This window comes from Oncorhynchus masou, chromosome 5 (genome assembly GCF_036934945.1).
Source record: "Oncorhynchus masou masou isolate Uvic2021 chromosome 5, UVic_Omas_1.1, whole genome shotgun sequence".
Classification (NCBI taxonomy): Eukaryota; Metazoa; Chordata; class Actinopteri; order Salmoniformes; family Salmonidae; genus Oncorhynchus; species Oncorhynchus masou.
In genome coordinates this window covers 24,753,196-24,770,922 of record NC_088216.1, presented here as the reverse complement: position 1 = coordinate 24,770,922, position 17,727 = coordinate 24,753,196, and the positions used below count along the sequence as shown (strand labels likewise).

The 17,727-nt window shown below is 44.6% G+C and overlaps 1 protein-coding gene across 2 annotated transcripts in view; it reads right to left on the bottom strand.

Annotated features, from left to right (window-relative positions):
* Positions 1–13,182: 13,182 nt before the first annotated feature.
* Positions 13,183–17,727, bottom strand: part of LOC135537456 (growth factor receptor-bound protein 2-like) — a 41,162-nt gene continuing 36,617 nt past the window's right edge. For both annotated transcript variants that reach the window (XM_064963618.1, XM_064963615.1), the window contains exons 4-5: positions 16,426–16,594; positions 13,183–13,891 (exon numbers count right to left, since the gene is read on the bottom strand). In XM_064963618.1, coding sequence (XP_064819690.1) covers positions 13,706–13,891; positions 16,426–16,594 — 355 coding nt within the window. In that variant the 3' untranslated portion in view covers positions 13,183–13,705. The remainder of the gene's footprint in view (positions 13,892–16,425; positions 16,595–17,727) is intronic.

Below are 17,727 nucleotides of genomic sequence, written 5' to 3'. Positions count from 1 at the left end.
AGGTCGGCACTTTGCCGTAATAGGGCGCAGACTGTGAGGGCCGCTAATAGCGTAGGACCAAGAGTCCTAGATATTGTTGCGGTCAGAGAGTATGGCTCTCCACTCAGAACCTTCCCCTTAAGACAGCTTCTCGCAAGTTGGCCCCGCGGTTCATTGGTCCGTTCCGTATTTCTCAGGTCATTAATCCTGTCGCAGTGCGACTTATTCTCCCGCGCTGTCTTCCATGTCTCCTGTGTTAAGCCCGTTCTTCGCGCCCCCGCTCGTCCCTCCCCCCCCCCCATCCTTGTCGAGGGCGCACCCATCTACAGGGTTCGTAAGATTTTGGACATGCGCCCTCGGGGCCGTGGTCATCAGTACCTAGTGGATTGGGAGGGGTACGGTCCTGAGGAGAGGAGTTGGGTTCCCTCTCGGGACGTGCTGGACCGTTCGCTGATCGATGATTTCCTCCGTTGCCGCCAGGTTTCCTCCTCGAGTGCGCCAGGAGGCGATCGGGGAGTGGGGGGGGGTACTGTCATGTCTTGTTATGTCTGTTCCTGTCCTTTCTCTTCACTCTGTCTCTCTCTGCTGGTCTTTTTAGGTTACCTTCTCTGTCTCTCATTCTTCAGCTGTTCTACATCTCCCCTAACTAGCTCATTCACCCTTTCCCCACCTGTTCTCTCTTCCCCCTCTGATTAGGTCTCTATTTCTCTCTCTGTTCCTGCTACTTTCAGTGTCTGATTCTTGTTTGTGTTTTTGATGCCAGAAGCAAGCTGTCGTCTCGTTTGCTTCCACCTTGTCCTGTCCTGTCGGAGTCTGCCTGGCAGGTGCATCCTGCACTATACTAACGTTCTTTTTGTTCCGCTGACAACGTTGGAAGAGGATTTATGCCATTCCTGTTTTTCATTAAAGAACTCTGTTTTCTGTTAAAACCGCTTTTGGGTCTTCACTCAAGTTCATAACAGAAATTACTTAGGAACTGTGCCCACTTTGATATTGATATTGCACCAAAACGCCAAAGCAGTCAGCAACGGTCCCTCATTAAAAGTCCGACTCAGAGACGAATGAGGGCCAGGAACAGTTCATCCATGGGACTGAGCTTTCTGTTTCTCTCCAACTCCTGGCCATTTTGCCAGCTTCCCTTTGAAAAGAGAGCCCCAGTAGTGCAGCTGGCCATTTCGCTTTGGTCGGAGGAAGTCGTATAAGGTCAGAAAGGTCATGTAATCCGTCAGTCCGGTGTAAAACCATATATCACAAGCACTTCCCTGGAAGGAGAAGGTTTTCCTGTGCAGCTGCCTCTGGAGGTCTTTGATTTTGGCTTCAGCCTTCTCCAGCTCGGCAGTATCTATACAGTTTCCCTCCTCATTCTTCTCACCGAGTTCCCTCATGGTGTCACAATCGTCGTAAGGAGCGGACCAAAATGCAGCGTGATATGTGTTCATGATGATTTTTTAATTAAAGAAAGCACTGAACACTGAATACAAACTATACAAAACAATAAACGAATAACGACTGTGAAGCTATAATGAGAACTGTGCTGAAAACAAGCAACTAATATAGACAATCACCCACAACCCAAAATGAGAAAACAGGCTACCTAAATATGGCTCCCAATCAGAGACAACGACTAACACCTGCCTCTGATTGAGAACCATATCAGGCCAAACACAGAAACGGACAAACTAGACATCCAACATAGAATGCCCACTCAGATCACACCCTGACCAAACAAAACATATAAACATACAAAGCAAACTATGTTCAGGGTGTGACACATTGACGCAACCATCTCTGCTACCTGACAAATAACCAGAATTTGCAATTAGTCACCCGTATGTACTTTATTGTTTATGTATTACTGATAGAGCTGGAGGCAGATACCTTAACATCATTGGGAGGCTCGCTGCAGAGGCTTGCAAGGCAACTGCTAAGCCATCAGGTGATGTATCAGGAAAGGGATTGAAATATTGAGGAGTGGTGGGCCCTAACTCCATCTGTGAACTCCATAATATAGAAGGTTATACAATTACCATAATACACACTACCCAGATGCATATTAGGAAGGAGCTCAACAGTCAGCAAGGTTCAGCTCTCAATGTGTCACTCCCTTTACTGGTGCATATTGGTCCACTGCACAACCCTAATATACAGTACCAGTCAAAAGTTTGGACACACCAACTCATTCAAGGGTTTTGTCTTTATTTTTTACTATTTTCTACATTGTATAATATTAGTGAATACATCAAAACTATACATTTACATTTACATTTACATTTAAGTCATTTAGCAGACGCTCTTATCCAGAGCGACTTACAAATTGGTGAATTCACCTTCTGACATCCAGTGGAACAGCCACTTTACAATAGTGCATCTAAGTCATTAAGGGGGGGGGGGTGAGAAGGATTACTTATCCTATCCTAGGTATTCCTTGAAGAGGTGGGGTTTCAGGTGTCTCCGGAAGGTGGTGATTGACTCCGCTGTCCTGGCGTCGTGAGGGAGTTTGTTCCACCATTGGGGGGCCAGAGCAGCGAACAGTTTTGACTGGGCTGAGCGGGAACTGTACTTCCTCAATGGTAGGGAGGCGAGCAGGCCAGAGGAGGATGAACGCAGTGCCCTTGCTTGGGTGTAGGGCCTGATCAGAGCCTGGAGGTACTGCGGTGCCGTTCCCCTCACAGCTCCGTAGGCAAGCACCATGGTCTTGTAGCGGATGCGAGCTTCAACTGGAAGCCAGTGGAGAGAGCGGAGGAGCGGGGTGACGTGAGAGAACTTGGGAAGGTTGAACACCAGACGGGCTGCGGCGTTCTGGATGAGTTGTAGGGGTTTAATGGCACAGGCAGGGAGCCCAGCCAACAGCGAGTTGCAGTAATCCAGACGGGAGATGACAAGTGCCTGGATTAGGACCTGCGCCGCTTCCTGGGTGAGGCAGGGTCGTACTCTGCGGATGTTGTAGAGCATGAACCTACAGGAACGGGCCACCGCCATGATGTTGGTTGAGAACGACAGGGTGTTGTCCAGGATCACGCCAAGGTTCTTAGCGCTCTGGGAGGAGGACACAATGGAGTTGTCAACCGTGATGGCGAGATCATGGAACGGGCAGTCCTTCCCCGGGAGGAAGAGCAGCTCCGTCTTGCCGAGGTTCAGCTTGAGGTGGTGATCCGTCATCCACACTGATATGTCTGCCAGACATGCAGAGATGCGATTCGCCACCTGGTCATCAGAAGGGGGAAAGGAGAAGATTAATTGTGTGTCGTCTGCATAGCAATGATAGGAGAGACCATGTGAGGTTATGACAGAGCCAAGTGACTTGGTGTATAGCGAGAATAGGAGAGGGCCTAGAACAGAGCCCTGGGGGACACCAGTGGTGAGAGCGCGTGGCGAGGAGACAGATTCTCGCCACGCCACCTGGTAGGAGCGACCTGTCAGGTAGGACGCAATCCAAGCGTGGGCCGCGCCGGAGATGCCCAACTCGGAGAGGGTGGAGAGGAGGATCTGATGGTTCACAGTATCGAAGGCAGCCGATAGGTCTAGAAGGATGAGAGCAGAGGAGAGAGAGTTAGCTTTAGCAGTGCGGAGCGCCTCCGTGATGCAGAGAAGAGCAGTCTCAGTTGAATGACTAGTCTTGAAACCTGACTGATTTGGATCAAGAAGGTCATTCTGAGAGAGATAGAGGGAGAGCTGGCCAAGGACGGCACGTTCAAGAGTTTTGGAGAGAAAAGAAAGAAGGGATACTGGTCTGTAGTTGTTGACATCGGAGGGATCGAGTGTAGGTTTCTTCAGAAGGGGTGCAACTCTCGCTCTCTTGAAGACGGAAGGGACGTAGCCAGCGGTCAGGGATGAGTTGATGAGCGAGGTGAGGTAAGGGAGAAGGTCCCCGGAAATGGTCTGGAGGAGAGAGGAGGGGATAGGGTCGAGCGGGCAGGTTGTTGGGCGGCCGGCCGTCACAAGAAGCGAGATTTCATCTGGAGAGAGAGGGGAGAAAGAGGTCAGAGCACAGGGTAGGGCAGTGTGAGCAGAACCAGCGGTGTCGTTTGACTTAGCAAACGAGGATCGGATGTCGTCGACCTTCTTTTCAAAATGGTTGACGAAGTCATCTGCAGAGAGGGAGGAGGGGGGGAGGGGAGGAGGATTCAGAAGGGAGGAGAAGGTGGCAAAGAGCTTCCTAGGGTTAGAGGCAGATGCTTGGAATTTAGAGTGGTAGAAAGTGGCTTTAGCAGCAGAGACAGAGGAGGAAAATGTAGAGAGGAGGGAGTGAAAGGATGCCAGGTCCGCAGGGAGGCGGGTTTTCCTCCATTTCCGCTCGGCTGCCCGGAGCTCTGTTCTGTGAGCTCGCAATGAGTCATCGAGCCACGGAGCGGGAGGGAGGACCGAGCCGGCCTGGAGGATAGGGGACATAGAGAGTCAAAGGATGCAGAAAGGGAAGAGAGGAGGGTTGAGGAGGCAGAGTCAGGAGAAAGGTTGGAGAAGGTATGAGCAGAGGGAAGAGATGAAAGGATGGAAGAGGAAAGAGTAGCGGGGGAGAGAGAGCGAAGGTTGGGACGGCGCGATACCATCCGAGTAGGGGCAGTGTGGGAAGTGTTGGATGAGAGCGAGAGGGAAAAGGATACAAGGTAGTGGTCGGAGACTTGGAGGGGAGTTGCAGTGAGGTTAGTGGAAGAACAGCATCTAGTAAAGATGAGGTCGAGCGTATTGCCTGCCTTGTGAGTAGGGGGAAGGTGAGAGGGTGAGGTCAAAAGAGGAGAGGAGTGGAAAGAAGGAGGCAGAGAGGAATGAGTCAAAGGTAGACGTGGGGAGGTTAAAGTCGCCCAGGACTGTGAGAGGTGAGCCGTCCTCAGGAAAGGAGCTTATCAAGGCATCAAGCTCATTGATGAACTCTCCGAGGGAACCTGGAGGGCGATAAATGATAAGAATGTTAAGCTTGAAAGGGCTGGTAACTGTGACAGCATGGAATTCAAAGGAGGCGATAGATAGATGGGTAAGGGGGAGAGAGAGAATGACCACTTGGGAGAGATGAGGATCCCGGTGCCACCACCCCGCTGACCAGAAGCTCTCGGGGTGTGCGAGAACACGTGGGTGGACGAAGAGAGAGCAGTAGGAGTAGCAGTGTTATCTGTGGTGATCCATGTTTCCGTCAGTGCCAGGAAGTCGAGGGACTGGAGGGAGGCATAGGCTGAGATGAACTCTGCCTTGTTGGCCGCAGATCGGCAGTTCCAGAGGCTACCGGAGACCAGGAACTCCACGTGGGTCGTGCGCGCTGGGACCACCAGATTAGGGTGGCCGCGGCCACGCGGTGTGGAGCGTTTGTATGGTCTGTGCAGAGAGGAGAGAACAGGGATAGATAGACACATAGTTAACAGGGTACAGAAGAGGCTACGCTAATGCAAAGGAGATTGGAATGACAAGTGGACTACACGTCTCGAATGTTCAGAAAGTTAAGCTTACGTAGCAAGAATCTTATTGACTAAAATGATTGAAATGAAACAGTACTGCTGGAGTAGGCTAGCTGGTAGTGGCTGCGATGTTGACACTACACTAATCAAGTCGTTCCGTCGAGTGTAATAGTTTCTACAGTGCTGCTATTCGGGGGCTAGCTGGCTAGCTAGCAAGGTTGATTGCGTTCCGTTACTTAAAAGAACGACAATAGCTGGCTGGCTAACCTAGAAAATCGCTCTAGGCTACACAATTGTCTTAGATACAAAGACGGCTATGTAATGGAATCATGTAGTAACCAAAAAAGTGTTAAATCCAAATATATTTATATTTGAGATTCTTAAAAGTAGCAACCCTTTGCCTTGATGACAGCTTTGCACACTCTTGGCATTTTCTCAACCAGCTTCACCTGAAATGCTTTTCCAACAGTCTTGAAGGAGTTCCCACATATGTTGAGCACTTGTTGGCTGCTTTTCCTTTACTCTGTGGTCCAACTCATCCCAAACCATCTCAATTGGGTTGAGGTCGGGTGATTGTGGAGGCCATGTCACTCCATCACTCTCCTTCTTAGTCAAAAAGCCCTTACACAGCCTGGAGGTGTGTTGGGTCATTGTCCTGTTGAAAAACAAATGATAGTCCCACTAAGCGCAAACCTGATGGGATGGCGTATCGCTGCAGAATGCTGTGGTAGCCATGCTGGTTAAGTGTGCCTTGAATTCTAAATACATCACCTACAGTGTCACCAGCAAAGCACCCCCACACCATCACACCTCCTCCTCCATGCTTCACAGTGGGAACCACACACGCGGAGATCATCCGTTCACCTACTCAGCGTCTCACAAAGACACTGCGGTTGGAACCAAAAATCAAACATTTGGACTCATCAGGCCAAAGGACAGATTTCTACCGGTCTAATGTTCATTGCTCGTATTTCTTAACCCCGCAAATCTCTTCTTATTATTGGTGTCCTTTAATAGTGGTTTCTTTGCAGCAATTCGACCACGAAGGCCTGATTTATTTGGGCTGCAATTTCTGAGGCTGTTAACTCTAATGAACTTATCCTCTGCAGAAGAGGTAACAATGGGTCTTCCTTTTCTGTGGCAGTCCTCATGAGAGCCAGTTTCATCATAGCACTTGATGGTTTTTGCGACTGCACTTGAAGAAACTTTCAAAGTTATTGAAATGATCCGGATTGACTGACCATGTCTTAAAGTAACTATTATTCTACAATGTAGACTGTTGTTTCTCTTTGTTTATTTGAGCTGTTCTTGACATAATATTGACTTGGTCTTTTACCAATAGGGCTATCTTCTATTTACCATCCCTACCTTGTCACAACACAACTGATTGGCTCAAACGCATTAAGATGTAAAGAAATTCCACAAATTAACTTTTAACAAGGCACACCTGTGTCACGTCCTGACCTTAGTTCCTTTTTTATGTCTCTATTTTAGTTTGGTCAGGGCGTGAGTTGGGGTGGGCATTCTATGTTTTGTGTTCGGCCTGGTATGGTTCCCAATCAGAGGCAGCTGGCAATCGTTGTCTCTGATTGAGAACCATACTTAGGCAGCCTGTTTTCCCACTATGGGTGTGGGTAGTTATTTTCTTTTTTAATGTTTTTGTTGCACCTTACAGAACTGTTTCGTTTTTGTCATTTTCTCCTTTGTTATTTTTGTGTTCGGTTTAATTCATATAACATGAACACTTACCACGCTGCGCATTGGTCCGATCCATCCTATTCCTCCTCAGAAGAGGAAGACAATCGTTACAACCTGTTAATTGAAATGCATTCCAGGTGACTACCTCATGAAGCTGGTTGAGAGAATGCCAAGCGTGTGCAAAGCTGTCATCAAAGCAAAGGGTGGCTTCTTTGAAGAATCTCAAATATAAAATATATTTTTTATTTGTTTAACACATTTTTGGTTACTACATGATTCCATATGTGTTATTTCATAGTCTTTATATCTTCACTATTATTCTACAATGTAGAAAATATAAAAAATATAGAAAAACCCTGCAATGAGTAGGTGTGTCCAAACTTTTTACCCGTACTGTATATATATATTTGTGTTATTCAGATTTTTTTCATGGGGTGCTCCTGCACCCTCAGCACCCGTTCTTCCCGCCAATTGATGCTTGCGAGCATTGCACTTGCGGTGTGTCCTCTCGAGAGATAGGGTGCAGTGTTTTTGGGGGGGGCACACAAAAACACAACTGTTATCTTTTTACAGTTTTTAGAAGAGGTTTCACTTTTTCTGTATTCGCTGTGGTTGGTGTTCTGTTGTTTTTGGACTGTAATTATGTTGTATTGCCAGCAGATGGCGGGAATAACACAGTATATAATCTATGACCACCTGCCTCACGAGAAAGAGCCAGAGTACCAAAGCCTCACGAGCAAAATGCTAGATAGAGCCATTGGGTCAGTCATTATGCAAGTATTACATGGGTGCAATGATGCAAGATAAACAGCATGTCACACTATAGTTGACTACTAGAGCACTGGGCTAGACCAGTTAACCTCTTCTTCTTCATTCACTTCTCTCCTGTCTAGGTGAGTAACCTCCCAGGGATCCTCCTCCCTGTGAACACTCTGATGGGAGTGTGTGAAAGAACAGCACAGTCTAACAGACACAGATCAAAACCTCAGATTAGAGCAGGCCGGGGTACAAGAAACCAGTGTGAGGCAGGGGAAGGGGTTTTGCATGTGTTTCAGACAAGAAGATCATGTCAGGGAGAAGTGGCTCCATCACCCCACACACTGACTTTGATCTGGAGATGGGTCGTACATATGACAGACGGCAGGATGGGTATGAGACAACCCCTCCCAACCCAGAGAGAGACCATCTCTATTACATACACTCCAGGTAAAGGCAGTGGCGTGTATTCACGGATGCCAAGTGAAGCCAGGCTTCCCCCAAAAAATGTACCAGGAAAAAAACATACAAAATAATGTATCTTTTGTCTCACTGTGTTTCATCAAATTTATTCAATTTTCAAAAGGCTAAATGTATCTCACTTGAGAAAGCATCCAAACGAAAGAAACAGCACATCTCTGTCTCAGTATGTGTAGCGTATCTATCTGATGCTGTCTGGTCAAAAAGAGTATGCCATTTTTGCTGCTAGTAGAATTGAATCCAAGGGATGCCAGCGAGCATTTGGCCTCCCTTGATAATTTTTCAAAAGAATTACAGCCAATCAGCATTGAGCTAAACTGAGCGAGCTTAGCTGTGATTTTTCCTGATGCACCAAAAGAAAGTGTCAAGGAAAGCCAGTTTGGATTTGGATTCAGACCAATCACACCAGAAGCCAAATGTCATTGTCAGAAAAAAACTAGAATTTACCTAAATATGGCTCACAATCAGATATCTCGTGTTGTTTTCCCCCGGAAGCTAGCTAGCTATCTAGCTAAAATCAGCCATTTTCTAAACTAGCCATGGATGGAGGTAGGGATTTGGACTTGTGGTTTTACTTCTCGATACTGGCCAATGATTATAACGCAATTCTGTTCCAACCATAAATGACACCATTGTGCCCCTGGCGAGACGATGGAAATTCATCAGGTAGCTAGATGTAGTAGGCTAATGTTAACGAGCTGACCTGGCGCATCATTGCCCATGAAAGGAAGTTAGGCTAGTGATCAAGCATTTTAGCCAGGTAGCCTAGGAAAACAAAAGCTAAAAGTGTGTACTGTATAACAGTCATAGACTTGTTTAGGCAACATGAAAAAGGATGGCGGAATTGGTGTTTCTCTACAAGCAGGGTGAGTCAACATGTTTATCTATTTGCATGCACTCACACACACATATACCACACACACAGAAATCAGTACCATGGACAGGCACATATTTAGCTTAAGTTGATTGGACTAAAAGTTTTGGGTATAGTTTGCTTAGTCTAATCGAGTGACAACTAGAGGTGATTAGATGATGTTGAAATGATGCTGGAATAGTGGAGGCAGTTCCTGTTTTCTTTGCGACTTGCGGTAACTCTGTGGTTCTAAATCAATAGTTGTTTAGGAGTCTGAAAATGTCAGAAACATAACCTTGGTTGACAATGCTGTAGGTCATGTAATGGTTTGTTACATGCAAAGTGCATTGTGGACTTCACCGGACAGGTCTTTGCGACAAAACAAAGGTGTGGTTGAATTTATTCTGCCACTGTGCCTTCTCATTGTCTCTGCCTTTAGGCCTATATATCATGGTGTCACTGTATATGAACAGCCCTTTGCCTTTTGTTATAGAGCAAACAACACAATTATCACAACACATAGGTTGTAAATGACTATTTTATTTCCTGGCTTGGCTTCCCCGGTGATTTTATCTACGCACCGCTACTTGGTAGAGGTAGCCTATGGGCCTGTATTCATAAAGCGTCTCAGCGTTGGAGTGTTGATCTAGGATCAGGTCCCCCCCACTGTCCATAAAATCATATAAATGATCTAAAAAGCTAAACTGATCCTATAGCTGAGAGACTGTCTGGGTCGTAAGCACAGATCTAGGATAAGAATTAGCTTACACTCATTCCAATAGTAACCATTAATGGGTACATGTCAAACTGACCTTAGATCAGGATTTGGGCATATAATCTGACCACCTATGTTAATCAGCATCTTTCTCTTTTGAAACATTAGGTTACACTGTGTGGTGTTGAGTGTAACCCAAGCATGACCCATGATAAGGGCCCACACCCAATCTGCTATATTGCTCCTCCATGCTCTCTGTAGGAACTCTCTCTGTTGTGCAAAAGTGGTGAGATAGTGGAGTAACCATAGAGATACAGGGCCAGTTTTCAGGATGAAGCCTAGCCCTGGACTAAAAAGCATTCTCAATGGAGAATCTACATTGAAAGAGTTTTGAACGTAATGGCTAGGCTTAATCTATGTCTGGGGTTCTACTTTCTATGTGTAGAACTTCCTCCTAAAAGCAATATGGATTGTTCTAATGTGAAACATACAGTACCCGCGACAACAGGAAGTAACCAACGTCACAACAGTAGCTTCTTCATAGTGATTGTTTTATTATTCTGTCGTCGATCTACGTTCAAAGGAAATCAAATGATGTGACAGACATCAGGGGACATCATCATCCTCCCGTTTGAAAACGGAAACGTTTTTAATTCACGCACATCATGAAATGACATCATAAAGCAACCATGTCAGATATACATACAAAGACTTTCCAGCATAATGTAAACAATCACATCGTCTTAGGTGTCAACCACCGTATGATCCCACTCCGGAATAACGAGTCGGACGGCTGCAAATGGACGAGGAAATAAACCATAGAATGATACTGGTAGCAGACTGGAGACTATTGTCACCGAAGTGAAACAAATAGTGAGTGCCGAGTGCAGTGTTATGTCATGTTGAACTAGGCTTAATGAATGGTACACTTGCTGGCGGCCTTCGCACTGTAATGAATGACTGACTGACCGAGGAGAGAGTAAATATTGACCATGGGAGAGTGCAAGGCTTTCCAGGAACCTAGAGACAGCGTAAATAGACAAAGTTTTGGACTGGGTCCTGTTTATCAGGCCCATTGAGAGCAGCGGAATCCACCATCTGGTAGCGTCAACTAGCCTGGTAGAAGACACTGAATGTCGAACGCAGCGTTCAATCTGGTTCAACCAGGCCAAGAGTCAACCAATAGGATACCAGTCTCAACTCCATACCTGCTGAAACACTGACCCCTGTAATCACATAAGGTCTAGGGCCAGGAATTTTTCCTGAACACGTGACATGACTTGGAAATACTCCAGATCAGATGGTCAGGTGGTCAGGAAAACCTCAGGGTCATACATGTCATATGATTGGCTGAGAATACAGACACACCTGAAGAGGTATATACATGTCACGTACAGAAGATACACACAGGCGTCACACTTTAGTGCTTTTTTTTTTTTTACATAGTGTGACATAGTGAACTTTGAATCGGGGGGGGGGGGGGCTTTGCAACAACAGCAAGGCAACACATAGCCAGGCTACAGTTCATAGCAAAACCACGTAAGCAATGTTTCTCCTGCCCTTGCATTTTCAAACACCTGCAAGTCAATCGGACTATCAGTTCATTGGAATGGCTCATTGCAGTTCATTGCAGGCTAGAAATAACATTGAAAAACTTGCATGGTCCCCTCCCTGCATATTCCCTTCAGACCTGCCTCTTCGTGTATTTCAGCCATTTTACTTCAACAAACCATAAAGCATATTCGAGTAGTTTTCCAAATCAAAGTGTGTAGATAGGGAATAACAAGCAGCGTGGAGGAGAGATCATATGGAATTCCTTGCATTTGAGGTCCTCTTCAAGATTCTCAAAAGGTCCAAAGTAGAGAGTTGAGGACACAGAGTTCAATAGAGGTCATTGACCCACCCGTTGCGCTAGTCGTTCTGATCTAGAGTCAGTTTGTCAGCATCATTGGTCCTTTAATCTCTTTATCAAGATGGAGGATTCCATTCTGCCTCAGTCACAAGCAGACACTGACTGAAGGATAAATACTTAAGATGTTGCCCAGATCAAGCACTTACGTTGGACTTTATGACAATTCATGCTCCCTCTTTCAGGTAACGCTAAACTACCTTTTTCTGTGACTTCTTTTCGCCCGCTGTCAAAAATGTCCCCCTTTTGACGCAACCAAACCGACAGATCATGTGTTCGCATCTAATCTCACAGAATTCCAAAAGCCCTTTTGATACGTTCCATAATCAGACAAAACAAGACTTTGTCATATGCATGTCATTCTGTTGAAAACATAGATCCACACTGCACATTTACATCACACCATTTAGTCATTCCTCAAGGGAAACACTACATAACAACACTCTCTGGCACAAAACATTATGTTTCTCTTTCATCGAATGATCATATTTGAAAGTGAGACAGAAGACTGCAGAGCTGAGACGGGTTTAGAGATTCAGACTAGGTTTCCATAAGGTAGCTCCTAACCATTGGCCGGCATGTGTGGAGAATGGAGACATTGTATTGGTCACCGTATCTCTGCGATCTGCTGCTTAAAAAGCACTCATTGGTCAACCTGGAGAGACAAAAAACACCAGAGATGGAAAAGGCACTACCCAACTTCCACAAACGCAGGGTGAAATCAGTGAGTGTAGCACTATTCAATAGCTTCTTTCATAGAACTAATGATTATAAGGATACTGCCGTTTCAACCCAGTCAACCACTAGCAATCTCCATAAAGAACCAGTGGGACCCAATTTAGCTACATTTAGGTCATATTGAATCAGCCCCATCATCAGTTAAGTCTATTGATTGCAGATAGACATAAATTCTATACCATTGTCTATGATTTTTTTTGAGAACGATGGCTACATTTAAGAATGCAGAAAGCCACTAAATGCCTAAATGGGTAAAAAATGACACATTTTGTTCTAGCTGATAGCCACGCTTCCGCTTTCACATCAGAACAAAGTAGAAATCCTGACATTTTCCAAATTAGATTTAGATTTCCACCTGAAATATTATTGAAATATAATTTCTGTCTTGAGAGTATTGCATAACTTCCAATCACATGAAAACCATTTAGCTTCTTGTCTCAGAGACTCTGTGCATGATCTGGGTCATATCAATTAGTGCACAGTTTCAAAACGCAACAAGACGTTTTGCAACGGAAAACAAAAATGAGTGTTTCTTATTCAGTTCAGGTAGATCCTCCCTGTCTATTTTCTTCCATTTGGTACTAAATTAATATGATCCTAGAAAACAACAATATGTAGGTCTACAAATGGGGAAGAAATCAAGAAAATGAATGAAAAAAACACACTAAAACAGGCTCAAAGTACAAATATTTAGAGATATACATACACATCGAAAACAATAGAATTTCTCTCCAGTCCATGGTCCTTCTCTCCCAAAGTTGGGTTGAGATCAATAACACACTAGACTAGAGTCTTTGGTCTCTGACATCTTCTTCATTGTCTTTGTCTAATAGACTAACATAGGATGGTGATGTTATGCATAATGAAAGAAAACAAAGAACGTATAAGAAGGGAGGCCGTTGCCGGAGCCAAGCTACAGCCGGATCCCTTGTGTTTGTTTTTTTTTAACTTCAATTTAGGTTCCTTTGCAATGCTTCTCTGTTCCGTGTGTCTCCCTCATTGCATCAGAGAATCCACAGTCAACTGTAGAGTCTGAGTAATGAAATCTGCCTCTCGCTCTGTGTATTTGCAGGATTTTTGTTCCTCTTCCCATTCTTCCATTCCTCATTTAGGTCTGTTTCTGAAGTGTCCCTCAAAGTCCTGAGGGGGTGTAAATGGGCCAATGGGGGACATGTCATTATTCACTTAGCCAATCACATGTTTTGGTTGACTGGCGTGACGTAGTTGCGCGGGAACATGCCCGTCTGGCCGTGGCAAGCCCCTTTCCACCAGTTGGGGTCGGAGTTGTCCAGGACCTGGATGAAGTCGCCGCGTCGGAAACCCAGCTCGCCGTCCTCCTGAGGATCGAAGTCAAACAGCGCCTGCACGTACGTTGAATGCTGGAGAGACGAGAGGAGAAACACATGGGTTAGAGTATGTAAGGAGTGTAGTCGGGCACTCCTGTGTTCATTAGGGCACTGTCACACGCACTGTCACACCCTGACCATAGAGCTTTTTATGTCTCTATTTTGGTTCGGTCAGGGTGTGATTTGGGTGGGCATTATATGTTCTTTTTTCTACGTTTTTGTATTTCTTTGTTTTGGCCGGGTATGGTTCTCAATCGGGGACAGCTGTCTATCGTTGTCTCTGATTGGGAACCATACTTAGGTAGCTTTTTCCCACATGGTTTTTGTGGGTAGTTATTTTCTGTTTAGTGTTTTGCACCTGACAGGACAGTTTTGGTTATTCTCGTTGTTATTTTGTTATAGTGTTCAGTTTCAATAAAAAGCATTAACACTTAATACGCTGCGCTTTGGTCCGATTCCTCTTCTTCAGACGGCGAAAACCGTTACAGGCACACAACGGATAATGTTTTAAAACGCTTTGCAATGGAATAGGAAATTAGTATTTCTTATTGGTCTGTGTACTAGACCCTCTGTTAAAATCATTCTTCTGTTTGGTGCCTAATGAACATTACCCTTTTTTCCAACTTCCAATTGTATTGTACTTCTACTTGTATATTTGTCTCATAACCAACATGAAGGCCACCATAGTGGATTCAGCTATTTTTCTGCAAAATTGCTTAGTGAACTGTAGTTCACTGGTAATCGGTCACGTTTTTGCATGATTGCTTAGATGAGAATACGTGATGCAATCTCATTAAATGATTGTCAGAGATGAGGATTTCCCTGGTATTCCGTATGATGTGCAGCGCTGTGTATACATACATTACCTTCAGAAAGTTCACACACTCCTTGACTTTTTCCAAATTTTGTTGTATTTCAGCCTGCATTTAAAATGGATTAAATTGAAATGTTTTCTGTCCTTGGCCTACACACAATACCCCATAATGTTAAAGTGGAATGATGTTTTTGGACATTTTACCAATTCATTAAAAAAAAAGAAAAGCTGAAATGTCTTGAGTCAATAAGTATTCAACCAATATGTTATGGCAAACCTAAATACGTTCAGGAGTAAACATTTGCTTAACAAGTCACATGTACTCACTCTGGGTGCAGTAAAAGTTTTTTTTTTTATGACTACCTCATCTCTGTACCAATTATATGTAAGGTCCCTCAGTCGAGTAGTACATTTCAAACACAGATTCAACCACAAAGACCAGGGAGGGTTTCTATTGGTAGATGGGTAAAAAATAAAAGCAGACATTGAATATCCCTTTGAACACAGTGAAGTTATTAATTACACTTTGGATGGTGTATCAATACAACCAGTCATTACAAAGACACTGGCGTCCTTCCGAACTCAGTTGCCGGAGAGGAAGGAAACCGCTCAGGGATTTCACCATGAAACCATGGTGACTAAAACAGTTCCAGAGTTTAATGGCTGTGATAGTTTTCTCCTAAGGATGGATCAACATTGTAGTTACTTCACAATTCTAACCTAATTAACAGTGAAAAGTAGGAAGCTTGTACAGAATTTTTTCTTCTTCTCCAAAACATGTATTCTGTTTGCAACAAGGTACTAAATTCTCAACAAAAAAAATGTGGCAAAGCAATTAACTTTTTGTCCTGAATATAAAGTGTTATGTTTGGGGAAAATACAATACATTACTGAGTACCAGTCTCCATATTTTCAAGCATATCGGTGGCTGCATCATGTTATGGGTATGCTTGTAATCGTTAAGGACTGGGGAGTTTATCAGGATAAATAAATAAACGCAACACTGGGAGATGAATTCACCTTTCAGCAAAAAAAACCTGAAACAAAGCCAAATCTACACTGTAGTTGCTTACCAAGAGGACATTGAATGTTCCTGAGTGGCCGAGTTACAGTTGACTTAAATCTACGGGAAGACCTGAAAATGGTTGTCTAGCAATGATCAACCACCAATTTAACAGAGCTTGAAGAATTTTGAAAAGAATAATAGGCAAATATTGCACAAACAACATGTTGACTTACCCAGAAATACTCAGCTGTAATCGCTGCCAAAGGTGCTTCTACAAAGTATTGACTCAGGGGTGAATACTTATGTAAATGCGATATGTCTGCATTACATATTGAATACATTTGCAAACATTTCTAAAAACAGGTTTTCACTTTGTCATGATGGGGTAGTGTGTGTAGATGGGTGAGGGAAAAAATGAATGTAATACACTTTTAATTCCGGCTGTAACAACAAAATGTGGAATAAGTCAAGGGGTGTGAATACCTTCTGAAGGCCCTGTATCTGTGTGTTTACATGTATTTGTGTGTGTGTTTCTGGGGGGCGGGGAGAAGGACGACGATGAGCAGAAGAAGTAGAAGAGGAAAAAGATGAAGAAGAGGGAGATGAGGATAGAATAAACAGAACATTAGTGATTACTGATAAGGTAAAAGGAGGAGTGATATTGGAGAAAAGTGGCTTTTCTAAAGTGTGTGTGTGTGTGTCCCTGTGTGTGCGTGCGTGTGTGTCCCGGTGTCCCTCCCTCCTCACCTGTGGGACCTGCTCGATGTCCCTGAGGAAGATGGGCTGGTTGCGGGACACAGAGGTGGAACGGTGGTAGTCCACCAGGGAGTTGAGAGAGTTGAACTTGACCACCCACAGGAAGTACTTCCCAGCCCCGTCACGCAGGACCTTGAAGTGCTGCACGTCATTACCAAACCTGGGAAGAGGTAGCATAGATCTAGAAGTGACTGGTTAAGATTAAACAAGATGACCGTCCTACTACTTCCATCAGTCCAACCGTTTCAGATCTGTGATGACCAAACCTGGGGAGAGGTAGCATAGATCTAGAAGTGACTGGTTAAGATTAAACAAGATGACCGTCCTACTACTTCCATCAGTCCAACCGTTTCAGATCTGTGATGACCAAACCTGGGGAGAGGTAGCATAGATCTAGAAGTGACTGGTTAAGATTAAACAAGATGACCGTCCTACTACTTCCATCAGTCCAACCGTTTCAGATCTGTGATGACCAAACCTGGGGAGAGGTAGCATAGATCCTTAAGTGACTGGTTAAGTTTAAACAAGGTGACCGTCCTACTACTTCCATCAGTCCAACCGTTTCAGATCTGTGATTACCAAACATGTGGTGGAGGAGGAGGAGAAGGGGGAGATAAGTATAGAATAAACAGAAAGTGAGTGATGACATTTACCGTGGTAACCATTTGAGGACAGCAGTCAAAACACGGGTAAGTCTACATCACGTGGGCACTAGTTTTATAACCATATGTGTCAGCGCTTTCATAAATGATTTAAGCCCAGTTGGCCCACTTTCCTTCTCACCGCGTGATACCATGAGTTTGGGATTTTGACACAGAAGATATACTTCCATTAGATTGCATTACAAATGGATTAGACAGGGACAGTTGTTTGGTACACAGCTGTGACACTAGGACAGTGCAATTGTAGCAGTAGCGACAAGAATAATATTCTATTCTGTCACCTACTGTTAAGTGCTGAACTGGAGTATGTGTCCTACTGTGTCCTAGTAGGTGTACTACTTTTGGCCTGGACAAAGGGAATAAGGTTCCATTTCTCCCTCACACACACTCACTCACCTTACTTACTGCAGACACAGCCTGGGACTAGGGAAAGTGCCAGCTTGCAAAGCTTTGATAAGAGGCAGCAGCGCCGACACCGGAGCCATCTGACAGAGACCAACATGCTTTAGTAGCAGATAACTGTTGGTTAGCCCCAGGTGAGTCAGAGATGACACAGCCAATTAACTTGATATGGATCTGTAGATCTGCACAGCGACTTGACATGAAGACTAGAATGGGAACAGGGTGGCCA